The sequence below is a fragment of the Protopterus annectens genome, chromosome 1.part1, assembly GCF_019279795.1.
Source record: "Protopterus annectens isolate FY-2018-M chromosome 1.part1, PAN1.0, whole genome shotgun sequence".
NCBI lineage: Eukaryota > Metazoa > Chordata > Ceratodontiformes > Protopteridae > Protopterus > Protopterus annectens.
The window spans coordinates 352578068-352596785 of NC_056726.1; the positions used below are offsets into that span (position 1 = coordinate 352578068).

The 18718-nt window shown below is 37.7% G+C and overlaps 1 protein-coding gene across 1 annotated transcript in view; it reads left to right on the plus strand.

Annotated features, from left to right (window-relative positions):
- Positions 1-18718, plus strand: part of UBR4 (ubiquitin protein ligase E3 component n-recognin 4) — a 3959899-nt gene that overhangs the window by 970196 nt on the left and 2970985 nt on the right. The window contains 2 exon segments of the mRNA XM_044087073.1: positions 9252-9464; positions 15997-16098. Of these exon segments, the coding sequence (XP_043943008.1) occupies positions 9252-9464; positions 15997-16098 (315 nt within the window).

The window sequence follows — 18718 nt, forward strand, 5'->3', positions numbered from 1 at the left end:
GACTGTGATGACCCTGACACATTTGTCATACCTCTCAACCTCAGAGCAAGAAATCTGGACAAAGCCATGCAAAGAAGTGGGACAAAGGCCCAAAAATAAGGACAGTTTTTAAAATATTGCTCTTATAAACTTAGAAAGATAATAGAATAGGTCTTGCATTAGTATGAATTTTCTGAATGGTATGAAATCTGTAACTCAAATGTCTGTCATTATTTTCTAACTTCAGTTCTTAATGATTTGTCACTAATTTGCCAAAAACACAATTTTATGAAAAATGGACCAAAAGTGTAATGTAAAAATATAAAATAGCCACACAATACAGCTGGGAACCTGTCAAAGAATTGACACTTTAATATTAGTACTGCTAACTTGAGCAGCTGACAAAATAAAATAATCTACATGCATTTCTCAAATAAAAGTAATCTATAACTCCAATTATTACAGTTATTTCTTAATTGTAAACCCTCCATGTTTTCTTCCAAAATTGCTATTTTGTGGAGGGATTATTATTTGAGCCAAAATCAGAGACAGTTGAGAGGTTTGGCTATGCCTAATTCTATAAAGCAATTTATTTGCATGTACCTCTCAACCTGTTAATGCAATAAATCTGGGCAAGGCCAAATATATTGGGGGAACATATAAACAGTACTAAAAATTGCTCTTGTATAAACTGAGACAGTTGATAGAACAACAGATCTTACTTTAGCATGCATTTTTCTGAAGGTTATGAAGTCTGAAACTCAGTCTGGCATTATTTAGTGACTTAATTCCTAAATGATTTGCCAGAAAACCACATATTTTATTAGGAACAAAGCAAAAACAAGAAGCAAAAATCTATTCATTCTTTGAAAATCTTGACAGTTGGGAGGTATAGTTCAGCTGGGGCTGTCTAAGTTTGCCGCCCTTCCCCCTCACAAAATCTTGGTCGAATGGAGCCTCCCCTGCAGCCATTCCAATGATCCATTACTTTGCTATTTCACTCCATTTACCATAAACACTAATGTGCATACTGATTTACTTCTATGATGATTTGGACTTAATTTGAAAGTTTTATTTTGCATTTTACAGCACAAACACTAAGACATATGCTAAACAAACTTAGCATTAAAACTTTTCTGCCCTTGAAACTCACATTCATTGAAACAGCACTGAAACCCACATTCAAAGAAAATACATTTTACCAGTGGCAGATAAAGATTAATTCTGGACTGTTTTCAAATCATAGGCCCCTTGCAAATGAAACATACATGTGCTCTTTGATACACCTTCTTATTGTTTTGAACATTTTTCCAGTAAACAATTAAACAAAACGCATGCACCAATAATGACAAAACTGCCCAGTTCAGAACATTTCCATCATAAAAGTCTTCTCAAACTTCTGCAGTCCACCATTATCAGTAAATATGCACAATTCTACAGTCCACCATTATCAGTAAATATGCACAATCTCTGAAGAAGTAAAAAAGTCATCTAAATAATTCCACATTAAATAAATCTGTAACTAATGAAGAGGTTGCTGCTAGCAAACACCTTTATATTTCATGGTTTCATCGAAAAATAGTGTCTGATGCCTCTGAGGAATAAATTGCCTACATTACATTAAAAATGATAAGCTAGTGATATTGCAATAGGAAATGGATGGCAAACTGATAACAGGCTCATAGTTAGTATCTTAACTTTTTCAGTACGGCAGCATTCACCCTTTGTGGGAGTAGAACCAACAACCTTCTGCATCAAAAGCAAGTATACAACTTGGCATAGTTGTATTGCTGACTTAGCATAAGCAGCACTAAGCTTCTCTTCACCTGCAGATCTCAGCTCCTTGTGAAATCTACTCAATACTCAACTGCATCTAAACTTCGCAGCACAAGAAATCTGGAAAAAGCCAAATATATGGGGGGGGCAAAAGGCCAAAAACCAGGGACACATTAAACATTGCTTGTATAATCTTGGAAAGTTGCTAGAATAAAATGCTGTGTTACCACCATACATTTTACTGCCAAGGTCCCTGTGTGAAAGAGTCAGAGCAACATACCACTATGCCAAATCACCTGCTTTGTGAAAGAGAGGAAGACTGAAACTTAAATGGCTATCATTTAATGAATTCACTTCTCACCCACCATACCTGTCAACCTCTTAGCACAAAACACCTGGACAAACCCAGTAATGAGGGAATACAGCCCTCAGACATATTCAGTGAATTCAGTTCTTGTCGTAGTTATCAACCTTAGCACAAAAAAACTGGACAAAGCCAATAATGGGGTAATACAGTCCAAAAAATAAGGACAAATTTCAAATATTCATCTTATAAACTTAGAAAATTGCTAGTATAAAATAGGGGTGTCCAACCTTTTCAGTTGCAAGGGCCGCATTGAGTCAACAGAAATGGTCTGGGGGCAAACGGCAAGTGAGGAGCAAAAAAAAAAAAAAAAGGTCTCACATTAAAAAAAAAAAAAAAAAAAAAAAGCAATACCCCAGGTATGTGGACTAATGTGGCTGTATTGTAGGTGAATTTGAACAATAAATAAATTAATAAATGCATAATATTTGCCCTAAAATTCAATATCTCATTATAATTATTTAAAAAACAGTTAAATCTAACATCTTAGTTTCTTTGTAAAAAAAATTTAACAAGTACAAACCTTTGAATTAATCCATTAACAGTGCATCCAGTACTAAAAACATTAATTAAGTACAATACTTTCTTAGAATTAACAAAATGCATAAAATACATAAAAGTATTTTCGTTTAAAAACGGACATTTTAGCTAGTTTAAACTAAGAACCCAAGTTCATCCAAACTATCATAAATAGTAGTAGTGATAAAATTATCAACCAGTACTAATAAATAAAAAGCTAGTACTAGGTTATACTCTGTTAATGTAGTACTACAATTATTAAAAAATGTTTGAACTACACATGAACTTGCAAGTCTCATGTGTTACTCGGGACCTAAGTGTGAAGCAACTAATTAAACCTAATAAAATTATGAAACTATTTGACACTGAAAATCTCTTAACGGTTGAATATCCCTCAGACTTCTACCCTACTGCCAACAGTTGCCCACTAGCAAAATTACTTGGAAAAAGAATCACTTGCGAATGACTGTCAAACACTGCTTCCATTCCAATTACAGTACCATGTCTGGTCTGATAACTGGTACAATACTTCTTGACCTCGATACAGGCTTTGAAACAGTCAGTTGTAGGCAATTACTAAATAGGTATACAATACTCAGCTTCTCCAGAGGTTTACAGTAGTTTCATAACTACCCATCCAATCAATCCTACACCACATGTGGAGCTTATGATTCCTCAGTAAATGGAAACATTTCTTGCAGAGTCCCACAAGTGTCCATTCTTGGAGCCATTGTATTCTCATTTATTAATAATGACTTCCTGACACTTGAAAACCACATCTACATACATTACGCAGTCACTAGGTATGGGAATTCAACTCATGAAATAATTAGAAAGCTACAGTTTGATTTTGCAGTACTTTGGAACTAGTAGTTAGGCTAGCTTGCTGTAAATACCAACACAACTACAGTCAAGCTGCACAAAAAAATTAAACATGCCCTTATCCCTGTCATCACTGATCCCTCAACATTTTGCCTACAACCACCTCCAATTCTTAGGAATAATGTTATATTCTTCTTGCTCTCACTCTAGTCTACAGGAAGGATTGAGGTGTAGAGAGAGGATTAGGCAGAAGGATAGAAAAACAGAAAGAAGTATATGCTTGCAATGGGATGTCACATGCAGAGTTGGATTATGGTCAAATGGGCCCTAGGCAGTGTATGGTATCAGGCCCCCACATACACAGCAGACACCTCCAGCCACCCCAGTGCCGCATTACTTGGCCTTGTCCCCCAGTTACCATACTATTTTTTCTTTAGTTCTCCAATAACTACAGATATTTTGACTTACAGTAATTTAAAACTTTTATTTCAAATTTTAACGCACAAAAAAAGATAACCATTTGTTAACTAAAACAATAGTCTCATAATGAAAACAAACAGAATGAACAACAGTAAACTTTTCTGTTCTTCAAACTCACATTCATTGAAACTCCATTGAAACTCACATTCAAAGAAAATGCATCTCGCCAGTGGTGGATAAAGTATACCTTTGAGCTGTTTTCAAATCATAGGGCCCTTTGCCTACATTTTAGGACCATGCATGTGTTCTTTGGTTCACCTTCCTGATTGTATTAAATCATATTCCTTGTATAATACAGCACTACTTGTTATATCGTGTTTTAAATTTGCAATTTTAAACATTTTCCAGTAGCAATGAAACAAAACATCCATTTCAGAACATTTCAACCATAAAAGGCTACTCAAACTTCTGTCATTACAATCCACTAATATAAGTCAATATGAACCATCTGTGTAGAAGTAAAATGTATCTGATTACTTCTACATTAAAGAGATTTGTAACACGAAAAGTTTGCTGCTGGCAAACATCTTTGTAATAGACTGAGCATGGATGGCAAATCAAAAACAGGTTTATAGTTGGTCTCTCACACAAAGGAAGACACACTCAGGAGTGCAGCATCCCAGTCCCCACTTAAAATGCACTACTACAGTATCAGCAATTAATCTCATGCTGTGGGAGTAGAACCTGCACCAAAAAAAGAAGACCATTTATTGTGCTACAAACATTACTTTCAAATTCTGTAGTAGCACAAACACTAACAGACATATTTAAAACAAAACAGTTGCACATTGAACAACAGTGTGAGCAAAAATAAACTTCCCTTCACTTGAAGCATGCAATTATTTGAAAATACACTGAAAGTTACAATTCTTTTGTTCCATAGCCATTAATGGACTAATTCCTAGGATTGAACACTAACTGCCCCTTATTGTTGCAAACTCCGCTACTAATACCACATTATAATAATGCTTCATCAACTGAGCTAACAACAAAAAACACCAATGTACTACTACAATAAAGAATGGACAACGGCTTACACTAGTTTCAGTATGAAATGAGTTACTGCCACCCTTACAGTCTCTAATACTGGATGTTGTCCACCTTTAAAGACAAGACCCTAATACAGATTGTCAAGTATACCGGAAATACAGACAGCACTCAGCCAGATCCCTTTCAAACTGGCCACTAATACAAAAATAACTCCAAAAATGCACCTTCCAGACTTAACCCATTCTAAACTAAGGGAGCAGACACAAAAATACTTAACTTACCTTTTGCTATGTTGTAGTGTAGTCGGTGTGCACACAACGAAATAATAAATCCACTTCACGATCGCGCTTCAGCTTTTCTTTTACCAGTAATATAAAAAACGCCCGAACGGTGTTTTCGCGCATACCAGCGAAAGACGCTGGTATGAAAAACGTAAAAAGAAAGTTGGCATGCGAGAACAGCAAAAGTACGCGGACGTGTAAACACACGGAAAAAAAGGTAAATTAAACTTAAATTTAAATTTAAGGGTCGCGGGCCGCATGGAAGAGCTCTGAGGGCCGCATGCGGCCCGCGGGCCGCGGGTTGGACACTCCTGGTATAAAAGGTTGTATTACTATTGTAAAAGGTTGTGTTGCTATGTATTTTCTGAAGAATATGAAGTCTGAAATTCAAATGCCTGTCAATTTTACCTCTGACGGAACAAAAACAATTTTCAGCAGAGGCCCAGGGAGAAATACTGTAGACACAGGTCTTTGTAAAATGGCAGGACACCAGAGCAAATCCACACAAACACAGGAATGAGATGCAGACTCCACACCGAAGGTACCCCAGCCAAGAATCAAACCAGAAAACCTAGAGCTGCAAGGCAACAATGCTACAACTGCACCATCAAATATGTAAGGAATTAAACATTCAGAAACCTGAAGTTTGAAATTCAAATGCCTGTCAATTTTATTTAACATTTGTTAATCAGGACAATCTGACTTGGAACAAAAAAACAATTTTCAGCAGAGGCCCAGGAAGAAATAATGCAGACATGTTTTTTATAACATGGGAGGACACGAAAGCAAACCCACAGAAACACAGGTAGAAGATGCAGACCCCACACAGAAGGCACCCCAGCCAAGAATCATACCCAAGAACCTGCAGCTGTAAAGCAACAATGCTACCAGTGCACCATCAAATATCAAGCATTGCAATATTTAGAAACCACAGACATTATGAGGAACAGATCAGATCAAATATGAGGCAAAAATCTGCAATTTTTTTTTTTTTTTAGAAATGGTGGTGGGTAGGGAATTCAGGTCCTTAACTCCTGCATACAAGGTACAGGGATCAAGCCCGAGTATCTCTACCCACCACCATCTGTTCTCTGGGGCATTTCACACACACGCAGTCATGTGCATGTGTACATACACACACAAGAAGTATAAGTAAGTGAGTAAAAGGCAATGAATATTTGCTCCAGTTTTCACAAACTTTACCGTGATGCACACTTAGGACAACTAGACAACAGTAAATAATATTGAGTCATCATTCTTTTAGCAACATATTTGCTAAATATAAAACAATGCATTTTAAAGATGCTTTAAACATACTAGTTAAAGTTGTTTAGATGTTTCAGATTAAGCAAGCCTGTTTCACACTTTGAAAGGCATTTTTCCATTTCTGGGAGACCGAATGTTAAGACTGATGCATAGCATCAGCTTTTATCTCTTCCAACTGATGAGTGAATATTAAACCAAAGTTTCCTTGCTAACAAGTCAGCAATCCTGCATCGACAGCATAAATCCAATGTAACTTTTAAGGTCCTGACCTACACTAAGGCATAATACTTTGCTTAGCATGAACTCACTTTATACTACTTTTAAGAGTTTCCCTGAAATTGAGTTACTTATTTACTGACTAATACTAAATGCAAGTAGCAACTGTCACTATCTCTTTATTTACAAAGGAACATAATAAAGAGTATACTTACTTTAGTCCTGCACCTTCACTCTGTTCTTCTTCTAACTTCTTTTCTTTCTTCTTTCTTCAGTTCTTCTTATGTTCTTCCTTGAGCACAGGCTGCACAGCACAACTGACAAATATAGCGCCCAAATAAAAAACAAAATCCAAGACCAATGGCAAATTATTAATAAAATAATCGTTCCTTCCCCTTCCCATGTGACTGACTTAGACAGTCGCGAATCAGTCCACAACTGACTATCTGATTGATTCTCGCTCTTTTCCCAGCACATAAAGCCCGGGAAGAGAGCGACAACCAATCAGCAGCATTTAGCCCAGCAAGCACGTCATGACGTGCCTGCGGACGTCGCAGTCCGAGCCCCTCCCAATTCTATGCGGTTTGGAACCGCATAGACTTCTGGGCATCACAATGATGCCTTAATTACTCCACCGGGCTGCAATTAAAACAAAAAAAAATCTAGAATGAAAAAAACACGGCTTAAGTTGTAGCGTACAACTTAAAAGAAACTAACAAGAATAAAAGAGGAACAAAAACAACTTACGGTTAATAACTTTGTTTTTACTTCTGAGGCTGTGTGCGCATGACGTCACCAGATGCGCACAATGTTGCTGAGTGATTTTCCTTGAAAAAGCTCGATAATATACTGGTGAAAGCGCTTGGAGTAGTTTTGTTTCAATAAAGACTGTTTGTTTCAAAGACCTTTCGGCCGTTGCTAGTAATTTCACCTTGGTTGGAACAAGTTGGATTAAGTAGCTGCTAATTACGGGTCCTGAACTGCTGGGCTGTTTTTTTCATTCTTGGTTTTTTCGTTTGTTTTTTTTATTTCGTGGATTACAAAAAAAAATCTATTTAAAACCACCGCAACCCGAGGCAGTTAAAATGCGGACTCGGAGAGATGCATTTAAACCAAAAAAATGCTACATCTGCTACTGTCACACAAAAAGGTACTTTTTTTTACATTTTCTTTTTTAGCTGAGGGGGCTGCAGTCCGATGCCACGAGCCACCCCTGTGTATAAATATATATATATATATATATATATATATATATATATATATATATATATATATATATATATATGTGTGTGTGTGTATATATATATATATATATATATCTATATATCTATATATATATATATATATATCTGTATATATATATATACATATACACACACACATATATATATATATATATATATATATATATATGTGTGTGTGTGTATATGTATATATATATATATATATATATATATATATATATATATAGATATATAGATGTGTGTGTGTGTATATATATATATATATATATATATATATATATGTATATATATATATATATATATATATATATGTGTGTGTGTGTGTGTGTGTGTGTGTGTGTGTGTGTGTGTGTATATATATATATATATATATATATATATATATATAGATATGTGTGTGTGTATATATATATATATATATATATATGTGTGTGTGTGTGTATATACATATATATATATATATATATATATATACATATATATATATATATATATAATATTTACACACACATGCGTTTGTGTATATATAAACAGAGTAAAAAGGTCACACAGACAAACCAAGTAGTTAAAACTACAAGAAAAATGAAGCCAAGCTAGAGTTTTCATTGTGATACCTTAAACCTCTTTTAAAAGAGGCCCATGGGATATTTGCAGATGACCCATTAAGGAGATCAAGTGTTTCATCTTAATGACTTCTGAATGTCCATGACTTTTTTTTACATTTTAAGTCTTTATGGCTACATTCAAGTCAAATAGGGTTTGGCTTTATTGGCCTGAATGTAACCATAAAGACTTGAAAATTAAAAAGTCATGCACATTCAGAAGCCATGTCCTTAAATGGTCATTTGCATATATCCCACGGTCATCCATTATAGTTGGTTTAAGGTATGTCATAGTGAAAACTCTAGCTTTGCTAGATTTTTCTTGTTGTTTTACATACATAGGTATATATATATTCACACACAGCAGGTTTAGGAGGCTGCTGTAGAAGCTAGTCACTCTTTCCCTATGCCAGTTAGCATTCCAGTGCTTAGGTTGCTGTGCGATATTTCAGGTTACTGCACTCTCTAGGCACCATTCCTTTTGTAAGATAGTAAGCTAGTGTTATATCAGCAGGTTTCAGGTTGTTGAGATGGATATTGGGCTGTCATTTTACTTGTCAGAGTGAAATTTTCCTGGTGTTCTTGCCATATACTCTTAGAAATTGTAAATGTCTCATTTAAAAGCAGGCTGTGGAGATGTGTGTGGTGGTGGTAGTAGGCTTTATATATTGAGCAAAATTAAAAGTACTAAGTTTGGTCTTTCCTGTACTAGCTGGTGTCCAGATGAATTAAATCCGACCATGGTTATCAGTACTTTGCTTCCACTGTTGTTGGAGTCGAGCACAGAAAGTGTGGCGGAGATCAGCAGTACCTCACTGGAAAGAATTCTTGGTCCTTCTGAATCAGATGAGTTTTTAGCTCGTATTTATGAGAAGCTGATCACTGGATGCTATGATATTTTAGCCAACTACTCTGATCCTAACAGGTATGTTACTCATTTGCATTTGTTTCATGATGATTAGCAGTGTGTGTATTTTTTGTAATTGAGTATTTCATGAGTAATAGATATGGAGTTGTGTGAGAACATTTTAGTATTAAAAGTTTTGGTACATTGTTTCGGTATCTCTGTAAACCAACTCAGAACATCCCACCATCAAATGGTGTTCAGTTCTAAGAATTCATTCTTGTAGGTGCTTCCATTTCCCTTTTTTTTTTTTTTCCTTGATGTCCTTTTTGAGTGAGTGCCCTTGGGGAGTGGCAAGATCATTTCTTTAATCCTTTACAACTGGCATAGTGTACAGATAGGGTCTGGATTTCAAGAGCATACAGTTCTTTGTTGAGACTGGCAAGTCCGCAGTCTTAGAACCATGCACATCAGAGAGCTGTAACAAGAGATACTCTTACTCTTCACTGAAGTAATTTTTTCTTGGGATGTCATGCTCGAGTAGTCAGACTGGGTGGCTTGATTTCCATAGCTGTACTTTCCACCAAGGATTTGGCTGACACCTCTCAATGATGGTCAAGGACATAAGCGGTGTAAGATGGGCATGTTTAATGTCTTTCTTTTATCATTTTTTGCTGCCCAGTTTACTACTCTTCATGGTCTCAACATCATTAGTCTGTTTGCCAGCCTCCTTCGTGAAGATACTTCAGTACCCCATAAAAGACTTCCTTATTTTCTACTGTGTTATTGAATTGCTAATGGATGCTTGATACTGACTCTGAATCAGTCTTCCATTAAAATTAATCGCATTGTGGGATACCGGTTCCCCATAAGAAGTTGTATTCCCGTTTTCCGTTTTTCTTCTTCCAGTGATGATGTGATGTGTCCTGAGTGTGCTTGCATCAAGAAGACAATATGAAATTAAATTTTTCCCGAAATTTGTAGCTAATAGAGTTGGTTCCTTGGTTGCAAGCTGCTATTGCATCAGTCAAGGCCTCTGGGGGCCTTTACTCCAAAGAAAAAAGTGCTGTGATAAGAGAAGGGGTGAGAAACATCTGGGGACAGAGGACACTTTTAAGAGATGACTCCTGTCTTTTTAGGTTGAGCAACTGCAGAAACGGTGAGGCACTGCTTGCAGTGCTCTTCAATGGAGGCGTTGTTAAGGTTCTCACTCCTTTGACTTTTCTCATGTCCTCCTTGACTGATGTTGAGGTGGCCTCTGTGTAGGTGGTTTTGCTAACTTGCACACTAACTTGAACTTTTAGATGCAGATGCTTGGATAATTTCACCTTCATTACAGTTAGACACATGTTCTCTGGGCATGTGTTAAACATTATGAGGGAGACTAGGAAACCAGTCAAGAGGAAGTCATAGCTAGTAAAAAAATATTCTCACTGTGTTGCCTCTCTGGAGACCAAGACCCTACAGTGCAAGTAGCAATGCTCCTAGATTACTGGTCACACCTTTTTCAATACTTGTCTTTCTTATGCTTCATTTAAAGGCTTATGTTTTTGCTCTCTCAGACTTAACCTGGCTATTGATCCCATTTTTTTATTCTGATCCTTCAGTAAAATGGTCCTTAAAGGGAATTTTACATCTTTTAATCAGCATGTAAGCAAGAGTGCATCACCATGAACTCTCGAGCGTCTTGGAGAAACTGACCCTAGCTTCATGTGCTTCTGCACCCTTGCAATTTTTTTATCTTGGTAGATACTGTTTTTTTTTTCCTATTTATTTCTACTAGAACAACAACAACTACAAGTTTTGATGCGTAGGGCACTTTTTTCAGTTTTCCTTCAAGACATAATGTCTGTTTGCATCAGTCCATCGTTTCTGTCTTAAGTAATTGTCAAATTGTCCCTGCATAGTCATTCACTTGTGTTTTTTTTCATAGCCCTTCAAACACAGGAGAAAAAAGCTTTTTTTCGATTTAGACAACTGAGAATTTACTTAAACAGGACAGAGGAGTTCAAAAAGACAAGGTATTTTCATCTTTGATGAAGGCAACGAGGAAAAACCTGTCAACAACACTTTCTAACTGGTTGTGCCCATTGTATTTCTTTTTGCTGTTTTGCTCATGGCAAGCCTGTTCTGGGCATGTCAGAGTTCATTCTTTTGGAACCAGCGAGCCACTACAGCATTCCTCAGAGGGGTCAACAGTCTGCTTTTTCTAATAGTATACACCTGGTTCTTAGTAAGTGCATTCTCAGGCCACTACAGTCTGGGAATTGCTTCTAGAGCCAAGGCAGGGTTGCATGTGGCAAGGCTTACTTTCCCGACCTTTCGTTTGGTAATCTTCCCAAGTAGTAGTGACTGCAACAATGAGTATTATGACGAATGTACTGTAGTTGTGTAGATGTTTGAATATGTTTACTGCTGCATTCCATATTCCCTCCCACTTTTCCCCTATTTTCTTATTGTCTGTTTTGTCCCTTGAGTTGAGGTGTGCATCTTTGACCCAAATTTCACCTTTCCTCTCTACTCCATACTAGGCTGTCCTCCCTCTTCAACTTGCCATACTTCCTGGAAAAGGAATGGGGATTTCTGGGGGTGGACTCTGTGCCCCAGAGGACTGTCCTGGTTCACTATGGCTTTGGCACCACAGTCTTCACATCTGGCCTTTCCAAGGCAAGAAAGAACTGAAAAATGTTAGTCTACACCTGTATACCAGCAAGGTTCTTGCACAGTGGAACAAAGGAGTCTGCTGAAGCCTTGGGGAAGGTACTGCTCTTCTGTTAGGGTAGTTTGTTTTGGCAGGATATTCTAAGAAATAAGAAGTAATGACTACAACAATGATTGTAATGAAACCTTTGCATTTATAGTAAGCTTCTAACAACTGTGCATTTTGCTGTTATCACTAAGATGTGTAGGGATTCATTGTTTAATTTTTGTGGTTGCTGGTGCCATTTTAGTTTGAGGATAAGGCAGCAAAGTGTTTTTTTTTTTCTTTGTGCAGTTTCAAGTTGTGTATGCACTTTGTATTGCCTTGTATAGCTAAGTAGAGTTGATATGTTTAGGGGGATTCACTTTATAATCTCAAAGTACTGAAATGTCGAGTTTCAGTATCTCGAGACTATAAAGCCGAAAACCAAAACCGTGAAATTCAAAACTGTGAGCGTCAACAAAAACACTACACCACACACAAAAACTCAAATACACCCACCTCCTGACACTACAACAAAGCAAAACACACGAACAGAACAAAACAAACACACACACCTACCCTTCCTGTAAGCCCCCCCCCCACACCCCTGCTGCTTATATATACTAACTGCGAGGTCGCACTAAACACTGAAAGCCAGAAAACCCACCACCACACATTCTACACCCGTTTGCACAAACACACATCACATAATACAAACAGCACCACTCTCAACACTGACACACTCACACTCTCTTACCTACCTACCCTAACCCACACCTAAAACTCCCCAACACACTCACAAACCCTCCCCAAAACCCTTAAAAAACATAACACTTAAGTAACATGCCATCAGTACCGCAGGTTCGAGATTTCTGGGTTCGATATTCTGCAGTTTTGCGCAACTACAGATTCGACATTTTGGTCTCGAGATACTGAAATTCGACATTTCAGTATTTCAACATTCCAAAGGGAACTTGTTTAAGGGGATATGGGTAGTGAGGGTGTGTGTGTGTTAAGCCTGTTTTAAAAATGGTCGTTGTGGTTCCCCTTTTAATTGGAAGTGATTGTGATACTAGAGATGCTCCATATCTGCAAGTATAACTCCTCATGCATTACATGCTCGAAAGGCCTAATTCTAATATGTGATATCAACAAAACCTGCTGGAAAGACAGGTTTGTTTGCCAGAGGCTGCCCCGTCTCTGGAATCGACTTCTCATACACGTCGGAGTACCTCGCTGATCCTCTTCAAGTGCAACCTTTCGTGGATGGGAAACCACAAATTTGTCGCAGGGGTTCCACCTGTGTCCCTCATTGACAGGGGTGACAGGTGCTAACTGAGGTTTCTTTTTTGGGATAAACTCTTGGCTAGGCTTGTAGGGGCCCCAACATTATTAGCCTAGTAACCTCCTTTGGTAGTTTATTTTTGTTAGGTAGATGTTTTGATTATTTCAGGTGGGTGCTGCGATTCTTAGACATTTTCGTGTTTTCTTTTAGAAAGAAAAAAAAATCATAATTAACTGTGTGAGGTCTCCATAGTTGATTTCACTTATGCAGTTTTTCTCTGTCCTTTTGAGTTGCGCACACTGCTGTAGCACACCTTTACCTTGTGCACTGTCCTTGCATTTTGGTGCAAGGATATAGATGCCTCAACAATCCTGTTAGGCTTTTTCCCAGCTGGTTTTCCTTTGAATGTGCTGCACTGAAAAGTTCAAATTTAAGTCCCTAGAAATGCAGGCTCTTAATCTGGCTGTACTTTTCCCAGATCACTTTTAGATTAGACTGCCACAAGTTTTTTTTTCAGTAGAAGTGCACATCTGGTTATTACTTTTCTCAGCATTTCAATTCCATGACATGCAGATAACAGTAGTAGTTCATAAACTTTATCTCATGGCTGCTTGATAATGAAAAGGGCCAAACACAGTCAGTAGCTGTCCGATAATTGCATGATCTTAGGCGCCTGAAAGGTAAAAATGAGAATAGAACTCTGGTTTGATTTCTCTGAAGTGCAGCATGTCGGCAATGTACTGCACTTTACCAGAGTAGGTGGTTCTTTGCCGGCGGTTTGTCTGTTCCTACAGCACTAGTGCCTTCTCTTGCAAGTGAAATATGGAGGTGTGTTTTCCACTTTACATTATTCAGTGGAGTAAGGGAAAATATTGAAAATTCATGATGAGTGAATCTTCAAGTCCCAAAGATATGTCTGAATTTGGAATCTATGGATTATATTCCTTAACCTTCCCTATAGATTGCCTTCTCCTTGGTGAGAATTGAAGTGATCTGCCACAGGCTTTGTCTTATGTTTTTTTTTTTTACTTGCCTGTCCTTCCATTGCACTTGGACAGTTTTCTGTCTTTGGCAGAAGTTTGCTGAGTGCCTGAAAAGATACTTCAGGGTTTGGTTGCTGTACTGGTTCAAAGCTGTTTGCTAGTCTCTCAAACCCTCTCTGTACCATCTCTGGATGCATGCCTTCCCATTGATCACTCGAATGTTGGGTGTCAGTTGAATAAATAACTTGTGCTTCCTTTTTCTTTATAGGATGGTGCAGAAGAAAGGGAATGTAATCCATGAAATTTCTCCATTCTTGGTTCTTTTGCCATTACAGGGCTCAAATAAGTTAGTGTCTTTTAGAGGCAGATCTTTTTAATACAAGGTTTTATTCTGATAGATTATGTTTGGTCATTGTTGCAGTCGTAATTTTAAGAGATCTTTGCCTCAGACTGAGAGCATTGTCTGGCTTGCTGTTGAGCACTGAAAACTATTCTCCTATGACCAGGTTATTACCTCATCTCAGATGTCTCCACGTACCTGCTATACTGATAGCATTTGCTCATGCCATCTGTAGCTTTCTTTCCACCACGTTTGCTTCAGAAGAGGACATTGCATGTTGGAGTTGGTCCAGGCCTACTGTCTTTACAGTATCAAGAGACCAGTACCTTGTGTGTGTGTTTTTTATGGGGGGGGGGGGGATTTTTCTTTGCATGTAATGTATATATGATAAAATATTTATCTATCTATGTATACACACACACATATATATATATAATTTACACACATATATGTACGTGTGTGTGTCTTTGTGTGAATGTATGTGTGTGTATATATATATATATATATATATATATATATGTGTGTGTGTGTGTGTGTGTTTTATATATATATATATATATATATATATATATATATATATATATATATATGTGGATGTGTGTATAAGTGTGTGTGTGTTTATTATGTGCACTTGCACAGAGCTTGAGAGTGAGAGGTGGGCATAGTTTATACACGCTGACCCCTTGTGGAAAGTAGAAAAAAGGATTAATTATTCTGTATCATCATTTGAATTGGCATGTTGTTGGCTGCTTTCTTGGTCACTCATGATCATCAAACAGCTAATAGATGTACTGGTAAAAGTGTGGTGTTATAACAAAGAAGGTATTTTTGCCCTTTCCTCACTTATCACTCAACGACTCCACGAAGGACAGACCTGTCATAGTGATGGCATGGGAACTTGCATGTTGTGGTGAATTGTTCACACTTTTACATATTTAATTTGAAAGTCTTAATATGTCTGTGTGGAAATATACCTCCTTAAATAATGAAAGTTTTTGTGACTTCCTGTATCATAAAGTAATTTCTATGGTGTTCTAACTTTTTTCTTATTTACTTATAAATATCACTTGTTTTGTCTGCAGAATAGACATAGTTTCCAAAGGTTCTATCTCAGTTGACAGTAAGTAAAACACTGTGTACAGGATAGTGACTTATTGTTTTTGTTGTATGGGATCCTATTGAGTTAAACAGTGCTAAAAGTGCGTATTTTTTGTAGCTGTAGTTGGTTATAAACTCTGAAGGTGTGCAATTGGGTATTTCTTGAGCTGGGTGTGTTTGACCAGTTTATAGGTAACATGATTTTATCTCTGTCCCTCTGTCAGAGGATTACAGGAATCTCTACTTGAAGAATGTTTGCAGTACTTGGAAAAACAGCTGGAGAGTACTCAAGCACGAAAGGCAATGGAGCAGTTCTTCTCAGAAAGGTAGAGTTAAACCTTCATTCATTAGCTCATTTAGTTGATGCAGCATACTGCATCCATTGATGTAGAATACTTGTGTGGAAGTTTGGTGATCCATTTTCAGAAATTTTGATTGAACTAAACTTTTTTGCAAGTTAGTGAACTTTGATTAGGATTTGATAACCTTCCATACTGATCTGCAGATTGGTTTGTCCCCTTGTTTTATTGAATTTCCCTTTTTTGTAAGGACGATAAAGTTGCATCCAGTGATTGACGTGTATTGTAACAACTGCTGTTAGGGCAGATGTAGCTAGTTACTGAGAATGTCATCAAGGATCTTTATGGACATAAACTGAAAAGTGGTAGTGGCAGGTACTGTTAAGAGTTCATTAAACCACTTGGGTTGTGTTACTCTTGCCAAGTTGCTAGTGCTCTATAACTTTTTTTGTTCTTGCTAATTTAATTTTTTTTCAGTTTAGACTTAGTGAGGATAAATGGACAAGAGAAGTTACATAAAATGCTAACTTCAGCACGCTAAGCATACTTACTGTTCTTTCAGAATCACAGTTGTGAGCTCCTTCATTGCTTGAGCTGCATTTATTATAACTTAGAATTCACATCAGGGAGACATCTGCCTGCCTGACATGACTTCCTGACATTTGTCATCACCTGCACACAGTGGACGTCTTATATTACAGATATTATATCTCTGCTAGTTAGGAAAAGGAGTGCAGTTGGGAGAATTTTTTTGGTGTAATTATGGTATTTGGTTGTCTGTCCTCATTTTTATCAAGATTTCCAGAGAGCAAGTACCCATTTTGGAATTTTCTTATCCTTGTTACATCTCAGAAGTTTGCTGCTCGAGTTGATAATTTTAAGTGCCTTTTGAGTATGTATCCCTTAGAATTTCTGTGGGTGGTAGTCTGGTAAAAGATGTCAGCAAAAAGTGTACCTGTGATGCACATTTTGCCTGAGGATTTCCCCTTGTACTGCCTTTTCTCTCTGAGGATCACCATGTGGAAGTCTGTAAAAAGTACTGTTATTACAGTAAGTCCTTGAGACAGTGACAGTTTACCCTCTTGACTACTACTGTGGCCTGTAAGCCTTAAAAAGGTGAAAATTAAGTGCAGCTGTAAAATTGTAAAGTCCAGGAAGGTTGCTACTGTAGAAGTACTGGGCTGGAAGCACAAGGCTGGAGAGAAGACTGTCTGACACTCACAAACCTGAGTGGCTATGACACCATTTGATAAGCCTCTACACCAGTGGCTTTTGAGTGCAGTGTCTCTAATGCTTTCTTTAGGTGACCAAGCCCAATAAATTAATTTTGCTACATCACAGCTAGATGCTGAGCATCTGCGGTAAGATAGCACAGGGTATGCACACAAATGGATGATTTTTAAGTATTCCTGGTATGGTGAGTAGTTTTCTGTCCCTGGACAAGATGCTGTTTTTTCTATATTTAGCATTGTATGCCTCTGCGATTTTCAAGACTCATCTGTCCTTAGAATGAGTTGTGGACTTTCACAATTGGTCTCTGTAATACTGGATTCAGCTGTTATTTTATTATAAGAAATTTAATAAGGTAGTTCTGTTGGCGTAGAGGGAAAAGGCAAAAGCTGTGACTGTGAACGATGTAACAAGAGTTTGAACAGCTACTCAAGTACTTACTGGAGCTGGCTGGGTGAAAAAAGATCGGGAAGGTATTTACATGTTCACATCCTCCAGGGTGACTGTGTTGGGGCATGCCGGTGGGATTGCCAGTTTCATGACACTTAGTGGTGATATTGGGGCTGTGATGAGGGTATGGGCAAGTAGAAGGGCATGTAGCTGCACACGAGGAGACATTTTTCCTAATGGTACCATTGCATGTTTATCTAGGTGATGTCAGCCCTACAAATTGGCATGAGGTAGGTCTTAAGGGGAAAAAAAAGCTTTTGTATAGGACGGCTTAATTATCAGTGCAAGTGTCCTGGCTCTGCTGTATAGCTTTCAGCTTCTTTTAGGTTCCATTAATGAAGTCTTTAAATGGGTGATAGCAGGTGTCCTGACTTAAGTCACTGTTGCATTATTCCTGACGTATGGGTTGTCACAGCTGACGTCCTGCCAGGGTACCAAAGCTTTACCTTCCCAAGGTCATATGCTGGATGCATGACTTCAGTTTGTATGTGTTGGATATATAGACGGATGTACAAGCATGGCTCCCTCAGACCATCTTGCCACCTGCCAGAATACAGGTTGTACATCTGTCGGACTCCTCACCATTTGATTGTATTTCTTTTTCTAATTGGGAAACCTTTTTTTTTTACTTGCACTATTTTGTTGAAAGCTGTTAGTTAAGGGGGATAAGTGTGAGTGCGGTTCTGTGCAAGGGCCTGCATACGAAGTCTCTCACTTGTCTAGGCCCTGAACACTTTTGGAAATTTTGTTCACTCTGTCAGTCGTTTGTTCTTAAAACCCTTAGGTTAAGGCTTTCTTCTCTCAAGACCTTAGTGGACACACAGCTTAGTCCACTCTTGGCCCATTCCAAAATAGTCAAATCCACATCCTTGGATGACCCTCTTCCTCCAAAGAAAAAACTAGTGTGACCCAGAGTGGATCAGCAGTCTGTGTCTGACTCCAGAGTACCTGTTGAGATTCCAGAACC